The following is a 23,352-nucleotide window of genomic DNA, read 5'->3' on the forward strand; positions in this document are numbered from 1 at the left end:
GAGTCACTTTGTGACAAAAATTATAGTATAGAATTGGTTGAGAACATTTCATTAAATTATCTTCCAAAATTCACGTTAATATATTGATAAATAAAAAAGTTATAGTTGTTTAATGAAACCAGACTAAATTTATGATTACGTTAGAAATTAATTGAAACACATAAGGGGTGTATTTTGGTCAGAAATATAGTAACGAAAGGGTTAACCAATATGTTGAAAAATTGTTACATTTGAAATTTAAAAAAATATTATCAAATGATTTGTTTTAGATTTTAACCGGTCTGCCCTCTAGATTTACGTATTAAACACTGAACAGTAAATATTGGACTGGAGTTGTAAATTAGTTGATGGGTGAAAAAAAAGGTTCTTGTCTTTCCATTCCCTCGTCTTAAGTGATTATGTACTAAATTGTTAAATGACATAAATATATTTTACAGTAGGTTCTATGGTGATTCTATATAAAGAACAGATATTCTGGGTGCAGGATTATAAACTGCAATATTTCCTGATACTGTTACATAACTTTGTATTTGAGAAAGAAATGCTGTTCATTCTTTGTGGTTAAATTTTATTATTTAACCCTTTTGTTACCATATTTCTGTAGGCATACACTGCCTTTATTTTAATTAATTTTAGCTGAACAAAATGCTTAGCTCCATTTCTTCCAGCTTTTTACATTCTGGGTTCAAATTCTGCCAAAGCTGACTGTGTCTTCCTTGGTAGATAAACTAAATACAACCAGTTGAGCACTGGGGCTGATGTAATCAGATAGCACCCATCCTACCACCTTTGGCCACCACAAAAATTTCAGGCTTTGTACCTATAGTAGAAACGATTATTAAGCTGGTGTTTCTTTGAACAATAACTAACATGAAATTTTGATCAAAAGTTTTTAAGATCATTTTAAAACAAGGGGTTGTGTTTGTATCATAGAACTAGGGGCAGTCTCAGATTGGTATCAAAGATATTCTATTTATTAAAAACTGGTGCAGCCTTCTGGCTTCCCAGACCCCAGTTGAACCGTCCAACCCATGCCAGCATGGAAAGCGGACGTTAACTGATGATGATGATGTTAGGAAGGGCATCCATCTGTAGAAACTCTTGCCAGATCAAGATTGGAACCTGGTGCAGCCATCTGGTTCACCAGTCCTCAGTAAAATTGTCCAACCCATGCTAGCATGGAAAGCGGACATTAAACAATGAATGGAATGGAATGATTGCACCAATGATTACTACAAATTTAGAACATTTGAATAATTAGTGATATGGTTAATTGTATTATTTGAAAGTCTGAGAAATGATAATTCCTCTGAAATATTATGGTAATTAAATTCCTCTGTGACATGATAATTAAATTATATCTATTGACCTTATCTTTTGTGTTAGTATTTAGTTCTTATCATTGTCAGATGGCCTGTTTCTGAATATCTACAGTGTCCACATGAGATATGAACTTCACAATTTCATTTATAAATAAAGGCTATTAATCTACTAATTAACTGTGATTAAAGGATAAAGACATTAATAGTGCCCTTTCTGCCAATTCCTCAAATGTTTTCTGATTAACAATTAAAATCTAAAACCAATCATTTGCTAATTTATGTGTGCTATTGTTAAAATAACTACTATAGCAGCCATAATAGGCAATACAATGACTGCCCATTTGTTCCCTTTGTAGGGGGGTGTTGTCTAGGATTGGTTCCTATGTATATTCTTGGTTTTCAACCCCTTTCAGAGATGCTAATCCTGCTGAGCCTCCACAAGAAGGGGGTGAATCTAATGAAGAGAAAAAGGTAAGATAATGGATTTTTTTCCCGCCTCCTAGAATGAAGGAACTTTGTTACATCTGCAAGTGCATGGACACTTACACAATTAGAAGAGCATTTATATTTATTGATCTGTAATCAAATGCATTCAATCTGCCATTTTTACACTAAAACTTTTTCTAATTTTCATAATATTTATTCAATATCTCTATTATCTAGCTAGTTGTATATGGCATTTAGCTTCAAACTGAATAGGAAATGTTTAAATCTGGGTATTTATAAACGTTTTTGGTTCTTTACATCCAGTGTAGTCCAAAACTGAATATCGTTTTCTTTTGAAATTGAAATGTTGCTATAAATGCCATGTTTGGCTGCTTTGAACTCTGCTCAAAAAGTTGGCTGTCAATGCATCTTCATCCGGGTAGTGACACCTTCAATGGTGTACACTGGTTTGGTGCTGTGTATTTTGAATGTGATGTTGTGGAGTAAATTCCACTCCAGTAATGGTGTTGACTAATGAAACATGCATTTTTTGGTATTTATTGTAATAAACAACCTTAGCTCACTCCATCACAGCAGTTGCCTAAAGGTTGGGCATAACTGTTATAATAACAAAAAATGAAACCAAAAACTGCTTGCAGTCTGACACAAGATTGATTTGTGCCTGGAAAGGTACTGCATAGAAAATCTGCCCAGTTTATATGGGAACATGTTTGGGTGCATGCATGCATCTTTTGATCCTGTTCTTTTAATACTACTCTTGATAGAATGGCTTAACTGGAAAATGCTAATGTAATATTTTTTTATGTATTTTATGATTTTAGGAAAATACTCAAGAGGAATCTAAATCTGAACCTGAGGAACCAGATATGTGGGAAGAAACCTTCAAGTCTTTCACTGATTCCAAACCAAATGGTAATTCAAGTGTAGCTGTTATTGCAGTTGGCATAGAGAACAGTGCCAAAATTCTTTAATTTGCACTCATTTGTTTCTCTGCTTAATTAAAAAAATCTCCCACTTACAAACTTTGGAAGCACTCCGTCGGTTACGACGATGTGGGTTCCGGTTGATCCGAATCAACGGAACAGCCTGCTCGTGATATTAATGTGTAAGTGGCTGAGCACTCCACAGACACGTGTACCCTTAACGTAGTTCTCGGGGATATTCAGCATGACACAGAGAGTGACAAGGCCGGCCCTTTGAAATACAGGTACAACAGAAACAGAAAGTAAGAGTGAGAGAAAGTTGTGGTGAAAGAGTACAGCAGGGATCACCACCATCCCTGCCAGAGCCTCGTGGAGCTTTAGGTGTTTTCGCTCAGTAAACACTCACAACGCCCGGTCTGGGAATCGAAACCGCGAGACCGCTGCCCTAACCACTGGGCCATTGCGCCTCCACACTTACAAACTAACAGCTCAAAACACTATAAACTCACCTAAACACAGTCTGAATCATAGAAATCTGAATGTATCCCTATTTATCAGCTCCAACTCTCTAACTGCACAAACTATGACAACAACTAAAAACAGCCCAAGATAGTCAAAACCTAAGTACACTACATTCGAAATACACCACATTAACCAGACATGTAGAAAATATATAAAAAGCTAAATTTGTTGTAATACAATAAATTGTGTAAATGTATAATAAACTCTCTTATGGTATCTACAAAACTAGCAGTAAAATCTTGTATGAATAACATCATCGGCTATAACCATTTCATACTACATCTCGTAATAAATTGACAGTGACATGGTCACACACCAACGCTTGGTAAACTCTCTTACCAAACACTTCCCAGAATCACTAAAACTGCATGAAGATTCTGAATGCAAGATATTTACCTCCCTCTTGCCATCACCATCATTTAACATCCCTCCCTGCTTTCCATACTAGCATAGGTTATAACAAAGTATTTCAAAGACTTCAGGACATGTTTAGAATCACTTACCAATAGTTTCCCAATTGCCACCATTTCAAAACTCGAGCAAAATAATAAATTTTAAAACTCTGGATCACAAATTACAAAGCATCACACAAACCTATTACGTTTCTTGTTCATATTATTTGTAGTCTTTTGAGAACTGATCCTTGATGTCACCAATTCCATCATTCCTCTTTTCAACTAACCATATTCCAACCCCATCCCTTCAACTACCACATTGCTCACCTTCCTTACACAAACAACACACAATGGCTTCAACATCCAAAGAAGATGAAAAACAAAATAAGCATGTAGTGTAGTGAAAAATGGGACCTTTAACTTAATGATTGTGATCCCTAACTAAAGTGCCTCTACTCCTACATATGTCAATGCAGTTCTTAATTAGGTGTTGGTGCAATATATCTGAGAACTGTCATCATCATCGTTTAACGTCTGTTTTCCATGCTGGCATGGGTTGGACGGTTTGACTGGAGTATGGAAAACCAGGAGGCTGCACCAGACTCCATTCTGATCTGGTAATGTTTCTACAGCTGGATGCCCTTCCTAACCCCAACCACTCAGAGTGTAGTGTGTGCTTTTTACATGCCACCAGCACAGGGGCCAGAAGGAGCTGACATCAACCACGATTGGATGGTGCTTTTTACATGCCACTGGCACGGGAGCAAGTTGGGGCAAGGGGGCTGGCATCGACCACCTTCGGATGGTGCTTTCTATGTGTCACCGGTACGGGGACCACAACTACAATTTCCATTTGATTGTGATTTCATTTCATTTTGATGTTGGTGTACTTGACTCAATAGGTCTCCTCAAGCACAGCAAGTCTCCCTATGATCCAAGGGTACTTTTGAGTTGGCTGATTATGTGACACTGGTGTAGGTTAGAGCTGTGATTTCACTTTATTTGCCAGGTCTTCTCAGTCACAGCAAAAGACAATCTTTATGTCCAACTTAGCACGGAGGTTTTGTTAGAACACCAAATATTGTACATTATTTACAATGGAGGAATAGGTGTCTTCATCTTGTTTGTTGCTACCACATTTTGGCTTTCATCAGGTGTTCTGATGGAATTTCAAACCCAACCCTTTATTTTATTAAATAAAGAACCCCTGGAGAATACATCAGCCAAAACGTTGTGGTGACAACAAACAAGGTGAGGACACCTGTCCATCCATTGTAAATAATGTACATAATTCCTCATCTCAAAAATATAGAATAGTGTTACCAAATATTGTGTTATTTACTTTGAGAGTCCTCTCATATGGACTCGTGGTGCATAAGAGATTCCTTTTTGGTATTAATAATGCTTCTGTTATTAATTATCTGTAGATTGTATTTATTGTTAGATAGTGGCACATAAAAAGCACCATCCGATCGTGGCCGTTGCCAGCCTGGCCTGGCCCCGTGCCGGTGGCACGTAAAAAGCACCATCCGTCCGTGGCTGTTTGCCAGCTCCGTCTGGCACCTGTGCGGGTGGCACGTAAAAAGCACCCACTACACTCATGGAGTGGTTAGCGTTAGGAAGGGCATCCAGCCGTAGAAACACTGCCAGATCAGACTGGGCCTGATGCAGCCTTCTGGCTTCCCAGACCCCAGTTGAACCGTCCAACCCATGCTAGCATGGAAAGCGGACGCTAATTGATGATGATGATGATGAATTGGTTGAATGACTCTCATCTGAGATCTGGATGGATTATTCATATTTGATTTTATAATAGAGATGAGTGTACAGTTGTTTCTTAAAAAAAAAAGAAATTCAATTTTGACTGCTTCCTTCGTGAATATTCTAATTGATCTTAATTCTGTTCCCTTAAACATGGCCATTTTGGTGAAAATACTTATTATTGATTTGTATTATTTCTAATAAGTTAAATTTTAGTTTGCTCAATGTTGAAGTGTTTGTTGTTATAAACTAGTTCTACTGTTTATTGTACAGGTCCCACGTCAGTTGGTATCGACATTTCTTTCCCTGGCTTTGAAAATGTTTATGGCATTCCAGAACATGCTGACAGTTTTGCACTAAAGTCTACAAAGTATGTATGATTTTTATCACTTTTATCACAACTTTTAGATAAATTGAGATACTCTTTTACTCTTGTTTCAGTCATTTGACTGTGGCCATGCTGGAGCACCACCTTTAGTCGAGCAAATCGACCCAAAACTTAATCTTTGTAAGCCTAGTACTTATTCTATCGGTCTCCTTTTTTGCCGAACCGCTAAGTTATGGAGATGTAAACACACCAGCATCGGTTGTCAAGCAATGTTAGGGGGACAAATATATACACACACATACATATATATTCATATATACGACGGGCTTCTTTCAGTTTCCATCTACCAAATCCACTCACAAGACTCTGGTCAGCCCAAGGCTATAGTAGACACTTGCCCAAAGTGCCAGGCATTGGGACTGAACCCGGAACCATGTGGTTGGTAAGCAAGCTACTTACCACACAGCCACTCCTTCTTTTGAGAAAGAAGACTGTTTGCAAGTTGTATTTTATTTAATTGAACTTGGTGGTTGTTGAAATAATTTTAATTTTTTAAACTGCTATCTAGAATGAAATCTTAGAAATATTGTAAAGCAATTATTCTTAAGAATGAAATTTTCAATAGCTTATCCAAAGAACTTTATTAGGCCAGTTTATCCATTTTTATTTTCTAGTGGTTTTCTTACGGGTGCACTGGAAAAATAGCAAGTCAGACATGTTACTTGGCAGCTTTTCTGCGTTTGAAGTTCAAATTTGGTCATTTTTGACTTTGCCTTTCATTCTTTTGGGGTGGATAAAATAAGTACCATTTGAGTATTAGGGTCAATGTATTTCACTTACCTACTCCCCTAAAAGAACTATTGGCATTCTACAAGAATTTGAACTATTATTGTTCCTTCATAATGTTGGTATAGAATCTTTTCATCAAAATTTTCTGTTTTCGAAAAGCCATACAATTATTTCAAAGTTTGTATTCCAAATTAACAGCTATAAATAGCAATACATTTCATTGTCAGAATTAATTCACTCAGGCTTTGTTTTATTTTGTATTTTCCAGGAGCACTGATCCCTATCGGCTTTACAACTTGGATGTGTTCGAATATGAATTATACAATCCTATGGCCTTATATGGCAGTATTCCTGTTATGTTGGCTCATAAGTATGTTGTCATATGTTTCTTTTATTTTTTTTACAAATAAAACCATTTAAAAAATTATTTGCTACTTTTCACAGTTACAAAGATTCATCATCATCATCAGCGTTTAACGTCCGTTTTCCGTGCTAGCACGGGTTGGACGGTTCGACCGGGGTCTGGGAAGCCAGGGGCTGCACCAGGCTCCAGTCTGATCTGGCAGAGTTTCTACAGCTGGATGCCCTTCCTAACGCCAACCACTCCGTGAGTGTAGTGGGTGCTTTTTATGTGCCACCTGCACAGGTGCCAGGGGGGTCCGGCATCGGCCACGATCGGTTAGTGCTTTTAACGTGCCACCGGCACAGAAGCCAGCCAGTGCGGGGCTGGCATCGGCCACGTTTGGAAGGTGCTTTTTATGTGCCACCGGCACTGGAGCCAGTCGAGGCAGCGCTGGCATCGGCCACGTTTGGATGGTGCTTTTTATGTGCCACCGGCACAAAAGCCAGTCGAGGCGGAGCTGGCATCGGCCACGTTCGGAAGGTGCTTTTTATGTGCCACCAGCACTGGAGCCAGTCGGGGCAGCGCTGGCATCGGCCACGTTCGGATGGTGCTTTTTATGTGCCACCGGCACTGGAGCCAGTCGGGGCAGCGCTGGCATCGGCCACGTTTGGATGGTGCTTTTTATGTGCCACCGGCACAGAAGCCAGTCGAGGCGGCGCTGGCATCGGCCACGTTTGGAAGGTGCTTTTTATGTGCCACCGGCACAGAAGCCAGTCGAGGCGGCGTTGGCAACGGCCACGTTCGGATGGTGCTTTTTATGTGCCACCGGCACAGGTATCACAACTACTATTTCCATTGATATTTATTTCATGGTGAAATGAAATTATTAATTACCTTCCTGTCTCTCATTGTTTTAAACTCCCCTTTCAACTTTGTACCAAAGACTGTCCAAATATTGGATATCATCACTTCAATTCTCTGGAACTAAATTTAGCCACTGCTTAATTTAACTTCATTCGTTAACTCTTATTTTTCAGTTTAGCAGGGCCTGAAAAGGGACATGTAGATAGTTTTCCACTTCTTTCTCATTTTAATCCTTTTGTTATCATATTTCTGTTGAAATATATTGCCTTTATTTTTCAATTAATTTTGAAAATAATGAAAAATTTTATAAAAACCATTGTTTTACTGTCCACTTTTCCCTGTTAACAAAAGTTGGATAAAGTTTACTGAGTCAAGCTTTTTTATAACCTCTTGCCCTTTGTCGTCAACCCTCACTTATTTCTGAATAATATTTCCCCATGGCCAAACAATATTTCATAGAATATTAGAAGTTAATGACACTGCTTGTAAGACAGTGACACTCATTTACAATTATGCAATGTCAAAACAGACACATACTCCTTCACTCTCTCAAGCAGTGGGGTATGATTTGTTTGAGGGAGATTTGGTTGCTATTTCTAGAAGGTTGTGTGACCACAAAGAGGCTTACTTGTTGAATTACATTGTAGATGTTGATTCAATGTCTGAGATTTCAAACTGGGTATCATAAAACCTCTTGGTAGTTGTCAGAACCCACACCCTTGTTTTATAAAGTAATTTATGTTTGCAGCAGTTATATTTTCTGTTGTTTAATATTCAAATAGCCATGTCCTGCCCAAATATTTGACCTGTTTTATGTTCAAACAGATCCAGTCTGTCACACATACCATACAATGTTGTTCAAAAATAATATAATCATATTGAAATCTCAAAGACACCAGATAGTGCATGATTTATTCAAAGCCATGTAAATAAATAAGCATTACATTTGCCTGAGTAATCTCAATGTGAATTGGCTAAAATTTGTTTTTTTTCTCTTCTCTTTTCAGTGAAGAGAGAACTGTTGGAGTTTTTTGGCACAATGCAGCAGAAACCTGGGTTGACATCACTTCAAATGTTGCTGATAAGGTAAGTTTTTTTTTTTTTTTGTTTTATGATTTTTTTTTTTTTCCCCCGTCCTTTTGTTTCTTATTCTACTATTTATAGACCTCAGCAAGTAGTTCAAGAAGATGTTTAATTATGTTAATGATACATCAGATCTCTTTGTGTGGCAGGAAAAACCTTTTGTGCAGAAAATGTGATGTGACTAGAAAGGAACAAGTGAAATTCTGGCTTTTGTCTGAAGTGTTGTTAGTATTCATGTAAAGTTGAGCATAAATGAGAAGAGTGAGTAGTTTAGTGTGTTGGCAAGTAAGTATTGGGAGAGATGTGATTAAATTGGTATGGTTATATAACTGGTTTGGTATTCATAATGTAATGCTGGTATGGGTATGTATAATGTAAATTAGCTGTCATTTCTGTGTTTGATGAATGCCATGAAGTGTGGGTATTTGGGGCAGCAGGTATGGGCACTGGTAAGGAATAAGTCGGATTACTGACTCTCCAAATTAAGGAATAAATTGTCAACATCCAAAGATGGATGGATGTTAACAAGATTTAACCCTTTAGTGTTTAAACCGGCCGAAACTACACCTGATTATATATACACTTTAGATGAGTTGTAGTGCACCTGAGCACTGTACACAATTATTATTATTATTATTATTATTATTATTATTATTATATCCGGCCTAAATATTCTACATGTTTTATATTCAAACTGGCCATATCTAGCCTCTCACACCTAACCTACAGTGACATTCTAAAAATAAACAATCATATCATTGAAACCTCAAAGCTATAACATAATGCATGACTAATTCAAAACAATTTGAGTGAAAAAGTATTACATTTAATAGAGAAATTTGAACACCAAAGGGTTAAGGGTGTCTTTGTTGAAGAGAAACACTAACTGGATTTGTTTTTTGTAAATCTTTGTATATGTTTTTGATAACTCCATTCTATTTACTGCCTTTTTCATGTGCGAGAGAGAGAGAGAGAGATCACCTCACCTGACACGTGCTACACCATGCACCTGTTCAGACATCTATTTGATGGAGAGAGAGTAAGCTAATGTGCAGCACGAACATTTGATCACTATAAACAAATTATTTGTGAGGTCATTCAGCAAAAGCTGAACGCTCATGTGTTGTCTTTGACGGGTGAGTCTATCATCATGTCTATATGAATTTTCTTAACTCTTGCAGAATTTATTTAAGAAGATGATGGATTATGTGAAAGGTGACCAGGAAATACCACAGACAGATACTCATTGGTTCTCTGAAAGTGGTATCATTGATGTGTTTGTAATGCTGGGACCAAAACCAAAAGATGTATTTTATCAGTATTCACTACTCACTGGAACCACACCACTTCCACCAGTAGGTTTCCTTTAATCAGCTTTGTTGCTTGTTCCTTCTCATGCCATGCTTGGCACATAAGGGTTGGTTTCTCGGTTTCATTGGCATATAGGTTCCCTGCCTGGGCGGGATGCCAGTCTGTTGCAGATGAGCTGCCAAAACATTAAGAATGGAGACGTACTTGATTTGTATTCTTGTTTTTGCATGTACTTCATGAATTATCAGTTTGATATGAGGGTATTTGTCTTTTATTCTCTTTGGCACTGTTCATAGTTTAGTAAAACTGATTTTACTCATTTGAATCTTTTTTTTCATTCCAAATAGGTTTAAAATCTTTTTGCTAACAAAAAGAAAGAAGAGAAACTATATCTGTAGCTCAAATTTCCTTGTCTAATAGACTAGCTTTTATAAGACTACAACACACAGCAATAACAATTCCTGTATATTATTGGATTAGCCAATCAGATTTTTCCTTTAACCCTTTAGTGTTTAAACTGGCCAAATCTGGCCCAATATATTCTACATGTTTTATATTCAAACTGGCAATGTCTAGCCTCTCACACCTAACCTACAATGCCATTCTAAAAATAAGTGTTTTCTCTTTGTTCATGTTTGGATTAACTCAAAGCTGTAAGATGATCCAGGATTAATTCAAAACAATTTGAGTGAAAAAGTATTACATTTAACAGAGTAATCTGAACACTTAAGGGTTTGCAACTCTACTTTGTTCTTAAGCAAACTTATTCAGACCTGTCAAGCAATGTTTTCCCTTTGTCTCTCTTACTATGAAAGAACTCTGTTCAACCCATCACTCCATCCCTCTGGTTTCAGTTTTTACCTAAACACTAAATGAAATAAGTGGGTTTGCTGCTGTAAGGTTTCTTCGAATTCTGTTACAGCCCTTAAGTTATGCACTCAGTGGGGAAAAAGAAACGTTTTAATATTCAATATTGGTGATTTATATTTTTAAACAATCTCCACATTCATAAACTTGGGCTACACCAAGTTTGCTTTACCTTAACTTTTCTAACCTGAGAAGGATCCAACAGGTTATGGAGTCCTCTTCAAACCATTCTGTAGTTGAGTTAATCATAGGCTACATTCTTCTTCCTGTCCCCTACTCCAGTGTAATGCAGCAATCTATGAGGAATATTACTATTAGCAAGAGGCTGTTAGAACTGACGGTTTGTAAAGACATAAAATTTAGATAAAAACTTAGATAGGTTTCGACCAAAGATTGGTCCAGGCCATGTCTAACTTAATAGCACCACCTGATAAGATTATTCGAATCCTGTTTAAGTCAAGTTTTGTTCAAGTAGTGAGTTCTTGTTGGGTGAGTTGTATCCAATTATGGGTGGCTTATCTGGTATTCTTTGAAGGAATCTATCCAGACTCCGTTTAAAGTTGATGGGATCCTTTTCCTCTTTGATCTCCCTTGGGACAATGTTAAATAGGGCAGGGCCTGTTGAGGAAAAGAAATTATGTTGCAGTGTACATGTATGTTGTGATCTTGAATTGGGCAGGGGACGTATGGTCCATGGTCCCAGTCTTGGATGAACCTTGGTATGCTATTAGTTTTTTTTTTATTTTACTTATTTTTGTAGTTATTTGCTTTGGCCTATCACCAGTCACGCTGGAACTATAATGATGAAGAAGATGTCAAAAAGTGAGTATCTTTTTGCTACTGGAACTGCAAGTTGTAGTTGGGTGAAGGTTTTGGTTAACTGCCTATAACAGTGTAGAAAAAGTTTTTTTTTTCTTTTTTAAAACAAATTCATTTCAACCGTTCATTATAAACAAAACTGTTTGAGTTGGAATCAACTCGGCCAGATGTACTTATGTTGAAATATGCTTATAACATCAGAACGACTATCCTACTCTACAACATATGTAGTTTAATGTTAAGTGGAAAACCAGTTTGTTGTGTAAGAACAACAATGTTACCTTAGCTCATCCAAAGAACTTTATTAGGCCAGTTTATAGTTTATCCATTTTTATTTTCTAGTGGTTTTCTTAGAGGTGCACTGGAAAAATAGCAAGTCAGACATGTTACTTGGCAGCATTTCTGTGTTTGAAGTTCAAATTTGGTCATCTTTGACTTTGCCTTTCATTCTTTTGGGGTACTCTTACTCTTTTACTTGTTTCAGTCATTTGACTGCGGCCATGCTGGAGCACCACCTTTAGTCGAGCAAATCGACCCCGGGACTTATTCTTTGTAAGCCCAGTACTTATTCTATCGGTCTCTTTTTGCCGAACCGCTAAGTGACGGGGACGTAAACACACCAGCATCGGTTGTCAAGCGATGGTGGGGGGGACAAACACAGACACACAAACATATACACACATATATATACATATATACGACGGGCTTCTTTCAGTTTCCGTCTACCGAATCCACTCACAAGGCATTGGTTGGCCCGAGGCTATAGTAGAAGACACTTGCCCAAGATGCCACGCAGTGGGACTGAACCCAGAACCATGTGGTTGGTAAGCAAGCTACTTACCACACAGCCACTCCTGCGCCTAATAAAATAAGTACCAGTTGAGTATTAGGGTTAATGTAATTCACTTACCTACTCCCCTAAAAGAACTATTGGCATTCTACAAGAATTTGAACCATTATTATTCCTTAGCAAATATTGAATAAAGATAAAAAGCAAAAATGTGTTGGTGGCTTTCGTATTCTCTTTTAATATTTTTGTTTTTAAATATTTGTTTTTGGTTTAGTGAGACAAGGAGGGGTTTAGTGCCAATGTCCTTTAACAGAGCAACCAAGAACTGGAATCCTGATCCAAATGCTTTTAACCTGATCCTTTTGGGGGTCCAAATTTTATGTTCCAACTGACTAGAATCAGCTTCTCGCACCTACCCTATAATGTCATTTTTAAAATAAACTATCACATCTTCAAATTACAAGATTAATCAAAAACAATGTCAATAAATACGCATTCAATTTGACAGTAATCTGAATGTTAAACAGATTAAGCCTGCCACCTTAAAAATATGTTACCAGCTTATAAATATGTAATCATGAGGTCATACTATATCGCATTCCGGATGTTTTTCTATGTCTAGGCCACAACACTGAATTCTACTTGCATCATTTCATTAAACAGATCTCGGCAACTAGATTAATGCCCTCTCTAACATTTGTCACTTATCCATAGGATACTATACAAATGGCTTTTTTTACTTACTCTGCTTGTTTTTCATTCTGTACTTCAAATGTTTATGTAAGCTAGTCTCTTAATAATTTTATTCTTTGCTTTCAGTGTAGATAATAATTTTGATGTTCACGACATTCCTTATGATGTGCTTTGGTTAGACATTGAACACACAGATGGTAAAAGGTAACAATAACACCTGGTCTTTTAATGTAATAAATTGAAATCCTTGGTAACCATGAACGATTTATATACCTTTCTAGTTCGTTAGCAGTAAATGTGTGTGTGTGTGTTTAAATAATAGTATTGACAGTGACTTCAAAGTGTTGGCTAGCTAAGCAGTCATCTGATTGCCCAGTGATGGCTTAGGTGACTGAAACTTCGAAGTCTCCATCAGTACTAGTCTTATTAAAAAGTAATTTGTACTCTACATCCATCGAAGGGTTACTCCATACTTTTGTAAAGTTGTTTTTATTATGATTAAACGTAAAACAAACATTCATTATAATCGTTTAATATGGTGTCAGTTTGACAGGAGCTGGCCAGTGGAAGAGCTTCCCGGGCTCCCTGTGTCTGTTGTGGCATGGTTTCTACGGCTGAATGCCATTCCTTTACAAAGTGTACTGGGCACTTTTAGCATGGCACCGGCATGGGTGCTTTTATATGGCCAGCATGTAATATCATCATCATTTAACGTCGGTTGTCCATGCTGGCATGGATTGAACGGTTTGACTGGGTTGGCATGCTGGAAGGCTGTACCAGATTCCAGTCTGATTTGGCATGATTTGCTGTGGTTGGATGCCTTTCCTAATACCAACCATTCCGAGAGTGTAATGGGTGCTTTCACATGCCACCAGCATGGGTGCCATTTGCGTGACACCAAGGTGTGTTTACATGCCACCAGCACAGGTGCCGATTTGCGTGACACCAGTATGTACCACTACTGCAATTTTACTCAGCTGATGGGTCTTCTTCTCAAGCATGACATAATGCCAAAGGTCTCGGTCATTGCCTCCGTGAAGCCCAACACTCGAAAGGAACTCGGCCACTTTGCTTCCATGAGGCCCAATCCTCGAAGCATTTTAACATTTATTTTTCCATGCTTCTATGAGTTGAATGGGATTTATTCAGGCAGATTATCTATAGCTCGATGTTGTCCTTCCTATTACCAACCTTCACCTGTTTCCCACCAAGGTAATATTTCCCCATGGCCTGACATTTTTCCACAGAATATTGGAAAGGAGTGCCATTGCTCGCATGACGGTGACCCTCAACTAACATGTATTGTCAAGACAAAGAAATGCAAATGTACTCGCATATATGATAGGCTTCTTTTGGTTTCCATTTACCAACCCATTCAGATGGCTTTGGATATCCTGGAGCTATGATAGAAGACATTTACCCAGGTGCCATCTCATGGGACTGAACCCAAAACCATGTGGTTCTGAAGCAAACTTAACTCACTGCCACACACGCATGCACACACACACACACACACACACACCACACACACACACACACATTCTTTCTCTCTAAGATATCCTTTTATAGTTTTTAAAATTTTTCTTTTAGTAGGACTTGTTTATTATGAAAGTAAATCTTTTAGATTCAGAAGAGACATAAACAGGTTGAAGTGGGAAAAAGAAAAATGTTCCTTATTTTCAATATAAGAACAAAAATATAGAATGGAGGGAAAGTGAGGATTTTATGGCATTGATACTTAAAGGCAATAACCAGCATTAATGGATCAGAATAACTAAAATTCAGAATTTAACCCTTTAGTGTTAGAACTGTCCATATCCGGCTCAAGTGTTCCAGCTGTTTTATGTTCAAACTGGTCAGCTTCAGCCTCTTATACCTGCTTTGTGCTGCATGTGGGGACTGAACCTGAGACCTCCTGCTTCTTGACCACACAGCCACGTTTTTAATGTTGTGGTAAGAAAGTTATAGTTGTACTGACTGTAGATATCAGACTGGTGCCTGGTGCAGTCTACTTGCTTGCCAGTTCTCAGTCAGAGACCACCCAATCCATGCCAGCATGGAAAATGGATACTAAACGATGATGATGGACACATTAGATTATGTAGATCTAGACTGGAGAGAACATTGTTTTAACTTCCCCTGTTTGTGAGTGCTTGCTTTGGATCCGGAGCCTTTTCCTTGAATCTTTTGAGACAAGAAGATTTTAAATGTCATTCTAAAACTAAACAAACAGACCATTGAAATCACAGTTACAAAACAATATGAATAAGCATTACATTTGGCAGAATAATCTGAATTATAAAGGGTTAAATCGCTTTCTCACTCACACACCTTGCCTTTTTTTTTCCGTCTTTTCTATGATCTCATTTTGATAGGTCTTGTTTTATTTCTTAGATACTTCACTTGGGACAATGCAAAATTTCCAAATCCCGAAGACATGGTGAGGAATTTGTCTTCAAAAGGCAGGAAGTTGGTAAATGTTGTTGATCCTCACCTGAAAAGAGATGATGATTATTCAATCTACAAGGAAGGAAAGGAGAAGGACATTTTTGTTAAAAATAAAGATGGTGGTGTCTTTGAAGGGTGGTGCTGGCCAGGTAAGAAGAAATTCTTAGTTTTTTTGTTTTTTTTGTATGTCCACTTTTCCATGCTTTTACGAGTCAGATAGATTTCATTGAAGCAGTTTTTCTCTGAGCAGAAACCCCACCTGTCACCAACGATCATTTGTTTCCAGACAAGATATTTCTCCGTGACCAAATGTATTTCACTGAAGACTGGTTTACAACCATCCTGTGATGTAAAGACAACGGCGTGTGTGTGTGTGTGCATGCTTGCTCTCTCGCTCGCTCACTCGTTTGTATGAAATTGAAGAAATTGGAGTCAACGAGGTGTACAGTTGGACAGTTACTTTTTAACCACTACAATTGTTTCCACACAACATAGTTCTCCAAAAATACAGGTATTTGATTATGCAACTGTTTGCATAATGAGATCTAGTTGTGCTTCCTCAGGTGATATTCTAGCACTGCCTCTGTTAGTTTAAAATCTTCAACTTCAAAACCATCCCATCCATCCATCCATTTTGTTTTAAATTTAGTAGCAGTTGGTAGATTCATGTTGTTTACTGCCAGAGTGCTTTTGGCGGACTGCTATGAGAGGTAGTAGATGGCTGGCCTGTTCTTCATGGTTGGCTACCCATGTAAATTTTGTTAGCTGACCTTCAGAATTCAGTTATCGGATACAACATAAATACATACTCGCACATCCCCTCCTACACACAAATCTATGTATATATGCCAATATACACACACATATACATACATATGCATATATCATTTAATATCCGTTGTCCATGCTGGCATGGGTTGGACGATTTGATTGATAACACACTGGAAGGCTGCACCAGGCTCCTATCTGATTTCACATGGTTTTCTACGCTTGGATGCCCTTCCTAACGCCAACCACTCTGAGAGTATAATGGGTGTTTTTACGTGCCACTGGCATGGCACCAGTATCTTCCACAATTGTGATTTTGTTTGGCTTGCCAGGTCTTCTCAAGCACAATATAGATGAGTAAACCTCTTTTGCCTTGCACATATATTGAAGCATTCTTATATAAACACATTCACACATATATATATATATATTCATACATGGACACATGTATACACACACACACTACGTGCTTCTTTTAGCTTTTCAATTTCCTTTACCAAATCCATTCTCGAGGCTTTGGACTGCCCAGTTTTACAGTACACACTTGCCCCAGGTGCTCCATGTGGGGACTGAACCTGAGACCTCCTGCTTCTTGACCACACAGCCACGTTTTTAATGTTGTGGTAAGAAAGTTATAGTTGTACTGACTGTAGATATCAGACCGGTGCCTGGTGCAGCCTACTTGCTTGCCAGTTCTCAGTCAGAGACCACCCAGCCCATGCCAGCATGGAAAATGGACACTAAATGATGATGATGGACACATTAGATTATGTAGATCTAGACTGGAGAGAACATTGTTTTAACTTCCCCTGTTTGTGAGTGCTTGCTTTGGATCCGGAGCCTTTTCCTTGAATCTTTTGAGACAAGAAGATTTTAAACCAAACAAGGGAGCCTCTGTGCATTTGCTCAACCTGATAGAAATAGCAACCATATTGCTATCACCTTCAGTCTTAAAAAGCAGACTTGTTTGGTGCAGGTGTTGCTGTGTGGCCTCAAAACTTGCTTCCCAACCATGTAGTTTTGATTTCAGCCCCACTGTGCGAAATCTTGGCCAAATGTCTTCAGGGTCAACCAAAACCTGTGACTGCATTTGGTTGACAAAAACTGAGAGAAACCCACACATATAGTACGTGTGTGTTACTCTTGTTATCCTGTGATGAGTGAAAATCAGCATCGTCTTTTGTGAAAAATGTATCTGGCCACTGGGAAATATATTACCTTGCTTGAAAACAGGTGAGAGCTGACAACATGAAGGGCATGCAGCTGTAGAAACCCTGCCTCAGCATATTCTCTGACCCATGCAAGCATGGAAAAATGGATGTTAAAACAATGGACAGTATTGTGATCCTAGATACACTGTCTCGAAAAAGACAACATGACTGTGGCTGGCCATATTTTTTATTCTAATTTTGTTTGATCTGAGTAACCCTGTTCATATTTGCTGCATGTAACTCATACTACTTTGAGTAAAAATTTAATTCTACTAACTTCTATGAACCTTAAAAAATAAATACGTCTCTTTACTCTGAGTAGATTCATGTGTATAAATATTGTGTAACTTTGAAGTTTGTTTTGGGTTAAAATGCAAATTAATTAGAGCAAGTGAGGGGCTGTAATTTCAAGTTTCCTTAAGCAAACTGGCCACACAAAAAATATTTTATATTGTTATATATGGAACAGTGCTATTGCTTTTAGCAGAGGACATCACCTTTCTAGAATTCCTTTCACGTTTTTGTTTTTCTTGGAGATAATTTACTGATGGTCAAGCTGACCACTCGCCGCATAAATTTGACCGATCTGATTAAGCCTTAAAACAAGAACATTCAGAGAGCACAAACCTTCATCAAAGCAACACCAACATCCTCTCAATAATTAGCCAGAGATGAAATTTAAAAATAGAACATCTGAAATAAACTCAACTGCTCTTACAAATGAGAATACGGAAAATGAACCCAACTGCTCTCAAAAATTAAGTTTAAAGAAACAAAACGGAAAAATAATCCAGAATCCTTGTCCAGTGTCGGATTGATCCCAAAATCTAATCAGTTCATGCCAGTCACAAGGCCAAACATCCCTGAAAGTTTCATCCGAATCTATTGAGTGGTTCTTGAGATATCTTGTTCACAAACAACTGAAAACAATACCTCCACCATTTCTAAGATGGAGGTAATAAATGAAGCTTCAGAAGTTAGAATATTGCCTTACAACGTGTATTCAGTAATTTTTGGAAATATATATTGTTTCTGTAAAGATTAAGTTAGGTATTTAACTCTTTAGTGTTTAAACCAGCTATATCCGGCCCAAATATTCTACACATTTTATGCTCAAACTTGCCAGAACATGCATCTCACACCTACCCTGCAATGTCACTCTAAAAATAAGCAATTACATCTTTCCTATCTTGAAGGTACAAAATAACATCAGATAAATTTTTTTAAATGTGAATAAATAAGGATTACTTTTGACAAATTAATCTGAACGCCAAAGGGTTAACTTAAGATAATACATCATATCTCTCTCTCACACAGTTTACAATTGTATATTGCACTGTATAGATTTATCCAGTGTGTAGAATTCTTCTTCTCTCTACTTATTAAAATGATTATATTGTTTAGCCTCCTAAGCTTGTAAACTTCACATAGACAATTTCATTCAATCTTATTGATTTTTTTTTTTTCTTCTTTCAGGATCATCCAGCTGGCCTGATTTCTTGGATCCAAATGTACGTGAATGGTGGGCAAGTAAATTTGACTTCAAAGAATACAAAGGAACTACAAAGGATGTTTTTATATGGAATGACATGAACGAGCCATCTGTATTCAATGGCCCAGAGATTACCATGCCAAAAGACTTAATCCATGTGAATGGATGGGAACATCGTGATATTCACAATATATATGGAATGCATGTAGTGAGTATATATAGATTCTTTCTAGCCATTTAATTCGAGATGTTTTTGTGTAAACTAGTTTGCTGCAGGTTTTCTTGAAGGAAAAGATTTTTCTTTTCACGAGTTTCCTTATTTGTTAATGTTCTGTTGAGAATACACTGTAGAGAAATGTTCTAATTAATAGTTTTCAGATTTACATTTCCAAAACACTTTTGCTTAGGTAGGTAAATAATGAAGCTATCTCTGCCACCCCACCCATCCACACTATTAAAGTCCAAACAAATCCATATTTATGCTAGGACCCACTTTTAGTTTCGTGTTTAAGTAATCCTATCCTTTTTTTTTCCTTGTTTTGCCCTTTAGCTGTACACCTCAGATGAAAGGCTTTCCACCCATGACCATAACTTTTCAGTATATATGGAATCACATTATCCAGTGTGTCCTTTCCTTTCCTTTAGTAGTGTGTATAATATAATGGAATTTGGTTACTACTTCTAGCTGTTCGAGTAACCATTTAGAGGTTTCTTCATTAACTTCATCCTTTGTGGTCCCCACATTTGACTAGGGCTTACCTACTTTGTAGTTGCTCTGTTCGTAGTTACCAATATCCACATGAACATTGTTTGAAGTAATTGCACAGTGCAAAGCCAGTCTCACTGCTGACAAGGTAGCAGTATGAATCCAGTGGAGTATTAACCCTTTAGTGTTCACATTATTCTGCCAAAGTTAATGCCTTTTCATCCACATTGTTTTGAACTAATCATTCATTAATCATGTAGCTATGATGTAGCTGTTAATTTTTAAAACGATATTGTAGGGTTGGTGTGAGAGACCAGATCTGGCCAGTTTGAACATAAAACAGGCAGAATACTTATGGCCGGTTTAAATGCTAAAGGGTTAAAAAGAAGGGGGAAAAAATGGTAAAATCCAAAGAAAACTCATTTCATGTCCATTTTCAAAGCTGGCATGAGTTGGATGGATTAATAGGATCCAGGAAGCTGTAAGACTGGTTCAAGCTCCAGTTTCTGCTTTAGCATGGTTTCTGTGGCTGCATGCTTTTCCTGATACCAACTGCTTTATAGTGTGTACTGGATGCTTTTTTTTTTTTTTTTTCGTGCTACCAACACCAGTGAGGATGCTGTGTAAACTTACGAAACAAAAAGAACTGAGAAAAAAACTCCAATTACTTAGAGGGAAGTATTTGTGAGGTGGGGGCGGAAGTGGGTGGCTTTATGCCAGGTGTCGAAAGACTGAAGTATGAAAAAAGGACCAGCACAGATGTCTTGTTAAGGAGGCATTACTTGGCCGAAGGAGATAACAGAATGGTAGTGAGAGTGCAAGAACAAACTCAAGGTACAGGAGGCTGATTGTAAGAGGGATATGGACAGGGGCTCATGAGAGGGAGTAGATACATTCATAAGAATGTGAAAGATAGGGGTAGTAGATGAGTGGTAGGGATGAATGTTAGTGTTGAACATGGGTAGAGGAGCAGTTGAAGAGAAATACCAGTATGGTGAGATATGGGGGTAACTCAGGAAGGTGAATAGATCAGAATGTAGAGGGATTATGTGCGAAGATTATGAGCAGTGGTAAGGGAGATCAGAGATACATAATCATCATCATCATCATTTAGCGTCCGCTTTCCATGCTAGCATGGGTTGGACGGTTCAACTGGGGTCTGTGAAGCCAGGAGGCTGCACCAGGCCCAGTCTGATCTGGCAGTGTTTCTATGGCTGGATGCCCTTCCTAACACCAACCACTCCGTGAGTGTAGTGGGTGTTTTTTACGTGCCACCCACACAGGTGCCAGACGGAGCTGGCAAGCGGCCATGAATGGATGGTGCTTTTACGTGCCACCGGCACAGGGGCCCCACGAACGGATGGTGCTGGGGCTATAAATAAGGCATGATGATAGATATAGGTGGGCATTGAGAATGATAGCAGATAAGTGTTAAGAATGGAGTTTGGCAGAGGGGATAGTGGGCAGTGGCACAGAAAGGAGGTGCTTAGTAGAAATACTGTGGGCAGGGATGATAATGAGGAATGGAGGTGGTCCTGAGGAAGGAGGGAGTGCAGTATGTGCCAATTTTGCTCTCACGTGATTACAGCAGTTGGTGGGGGAGTGATACATGCTAGGGGATGAGAATTAGGGGTAAATGCTTAACGTATCAGATACTGAGGAGGCACTGGTGGGTTTTCTTGTTTTTGATAGAATTTCATGTAATTTTTTTTCATTTCAGCATCGTGCAACAATGGAAGGTATTCTTGCAAGATCAAATCATCAAGAACGTTCATTTGTTCTTACAAGGGCAATATTTGCTGGTTCTCAAAGATATGGTAAGAAATTTTTGCATTTAGGTCTTTAAAATAAAAACAAATTCTATAACAACCCAAGAAAAGAAAAATACAAACAATTTTAACAAATTAATTTGTATGTAAAATACACTTTTCTTACATTTTGTGCCAATTGTTGATGACTGCTGTATAACCCATGTCAACCCTCATTAGCTATATCACTAGATCGTCAGCATTATTGTTTTAAAGTCCACTTTTCCATGCTTTCATGGATGGGACATCATTATGAGACAGATTTTCTATGCCTGGATGCCTTTCCTGCTGCCAACCATCACCTGTTTCCAAGCAAGGTAATATCTCTCCATAGTTAGACAAGTTTTCACTGCTTAGTGCAAATAACTGCTTGTATGACAACCACTTAAATCTGTTGTGTGATGACAAGACACAAAGCACACATGCTGACACATGTGCCTACACAAGCACACAATGGACTTTTTGACAGATCGTGTGACCATTGTAAATGAGCATCGCCATCATAGTTACTGGTTTCCCAGTTTTGTCTAACAAAAAATGAAAAAAAAAAAAGAATAACCACTGCCTGTCTGCCAATGGAGAGTCCACATTGTAATGTGGTTGGTGTTTGGAAGGGCATCCAGCTGTAAATAATCATGTCAAAACTAATCTCACCTCTGCTAGTGCCACATAAAAAGCACTGAGCCCACTCTGCAAAGTGGTTGGTGTTAGGAAAGGCATCCAGCCGTAAAATCTCTGCCAAAACAGACAAAAAGTAGCCTTGGGTAGTTTTTCTACCTGGTTGGCTCCTGTCAACCGTCCTACCCATGGATGCATGGAATTGGATGTTCACAACTGGAAGGGCATCTAGCCATAGAAAATCTGCTTTGACAAATTCTGTCTGGTCCATGCAAGCAAGGGAAAGTGGATGTTAAAACACTGATGTTAATATTTGAAGGTGGGGAGCTGGCAGGATTGTCAGCACATTAGAGAAAATTCTTAATGGCATTTCTTCTGGCTCTCTCCATTCTGAGTTCAAATCCCTTTATGATCAACTTTGCCATTTGTCCCTTTGGGATTGATCAAGTATCAGTCATGTATTCTAGTGGATGTAATCAGCTTGCTTCTTCCATTCAAAATTGCTGGCTCTGTGCCAGAATCTGTAACCATAATTATTATTGAGTGAGAGCAGTGCATCAAAATGACACTGGGTTACAAATATATGAAGCCCAGTATACCCATCATGACTACTCGTCTGATAAGGGTACACCAGGCACATGCACCACAACCATATGTATGCAATGGGATGTCGTATCAAGATAAACAGCGCATGACCTTGCAGTTAGAATCTTCAGGTTGAATAGCCCATCCTGCTCAAAAGGTACCTGAATAAGGTTTAAGAATGAGGAACGAAAGACCCATGTTTCCAGAGCCAAATTATTCAGACCCCAAAGAATTCCTCTCAACACATGGCTATGATGCTCCCCCACTACTTCTACTTGTGATCAGATGCGTACAATATCAGTCACTAAGGGACATGCTCAAATGGCCATGGTCAAGCAACTGACAAGCAAATCTGTGGTATTGAGAAGAATATTTGCTGTAGCCCATCTTTGACACCAAGACAAAACACGATAATAGCAGAATTGTAATTAAGCCGGGCAAAATGCTTAGCAGCATTTC

General features: G+C 38.2%; 1 protein-coding gene across 2 annotated transcripts in view; it reads left to right on the top strand.

The window, feature by feature from the left end:
* The window catches only part of LOC115212943 (neutral alpha-glucosidase AB), a 68,619-nt gene that overhangs the window by 36,377 nt on the left and 8,890 nt on the right, over nucleotides 1-23,352 (top strand). The window contains exons 5-15 of one of the 2 annotated variants that reach the window (XM_036504212.1): nucleotides 1,679-1,793; nucleotides 2,591-2,681; nucleotides 5,644-5,740; nucleotides 6,756-6,857; nucleotides 8,702-8,780; nucleotides 9,959-10,132; nucleotides 11,716-11,777; nucleotides 13,384-13,461; nucleotides 15,652-15,854; nucleotides 19,161-19,384; nucleotides 21,603-21,699. In XM_036504212.1, the coding sequence (XP_036360105.1) occupies nucleotides 1,679-1,793; nucleotides 2,591-2,681; nucleotides 5,644-5,740; nucleotides 6,756-6,857; nucleotides 8,702-8,780; nucleotides 9,959-10,132; nucleotides 11,716-11,777; nucleotides 13,384-13,461; nucleotides 15,652-15,854; nucleotides 19,161-19,384; nucleotides 21,603-21,699 (1,322 nt within the window). The remainder of the gene's footprint in view (nucleotides 1-1,678; nucleotides 1,794-2,590; nucleotides 2,682-5,643; nucleotides 5,741-6,755; nucleotides 6,858-8,701; nucleotides 8,781-9,958; nucleotides 10,133-11,715; nucleotides 11,778-13,383; nucleotides 13,462-15,651; nucleotides 15,855-19,160; nucleotides 19,385-21,602; nucleotides 21,700-23,352) is intronic. The other variant, XM_029781789.2, reaches the window with a different exon arrangement.

This window comes from Octopus sinensis, linkage group LG6 (genome assembly GCF_006345805.1).
Source record: "Octopus sinensis linkage group LG6, ASM634580v1, whole genome shotgun sequence".
NCBI classification, from domain to species: Eukaryota; Metazoa; Mollusca; class Cephalopoda; order Octopoda; family Octopodidae; genus Octopus; species Octopus sinensis.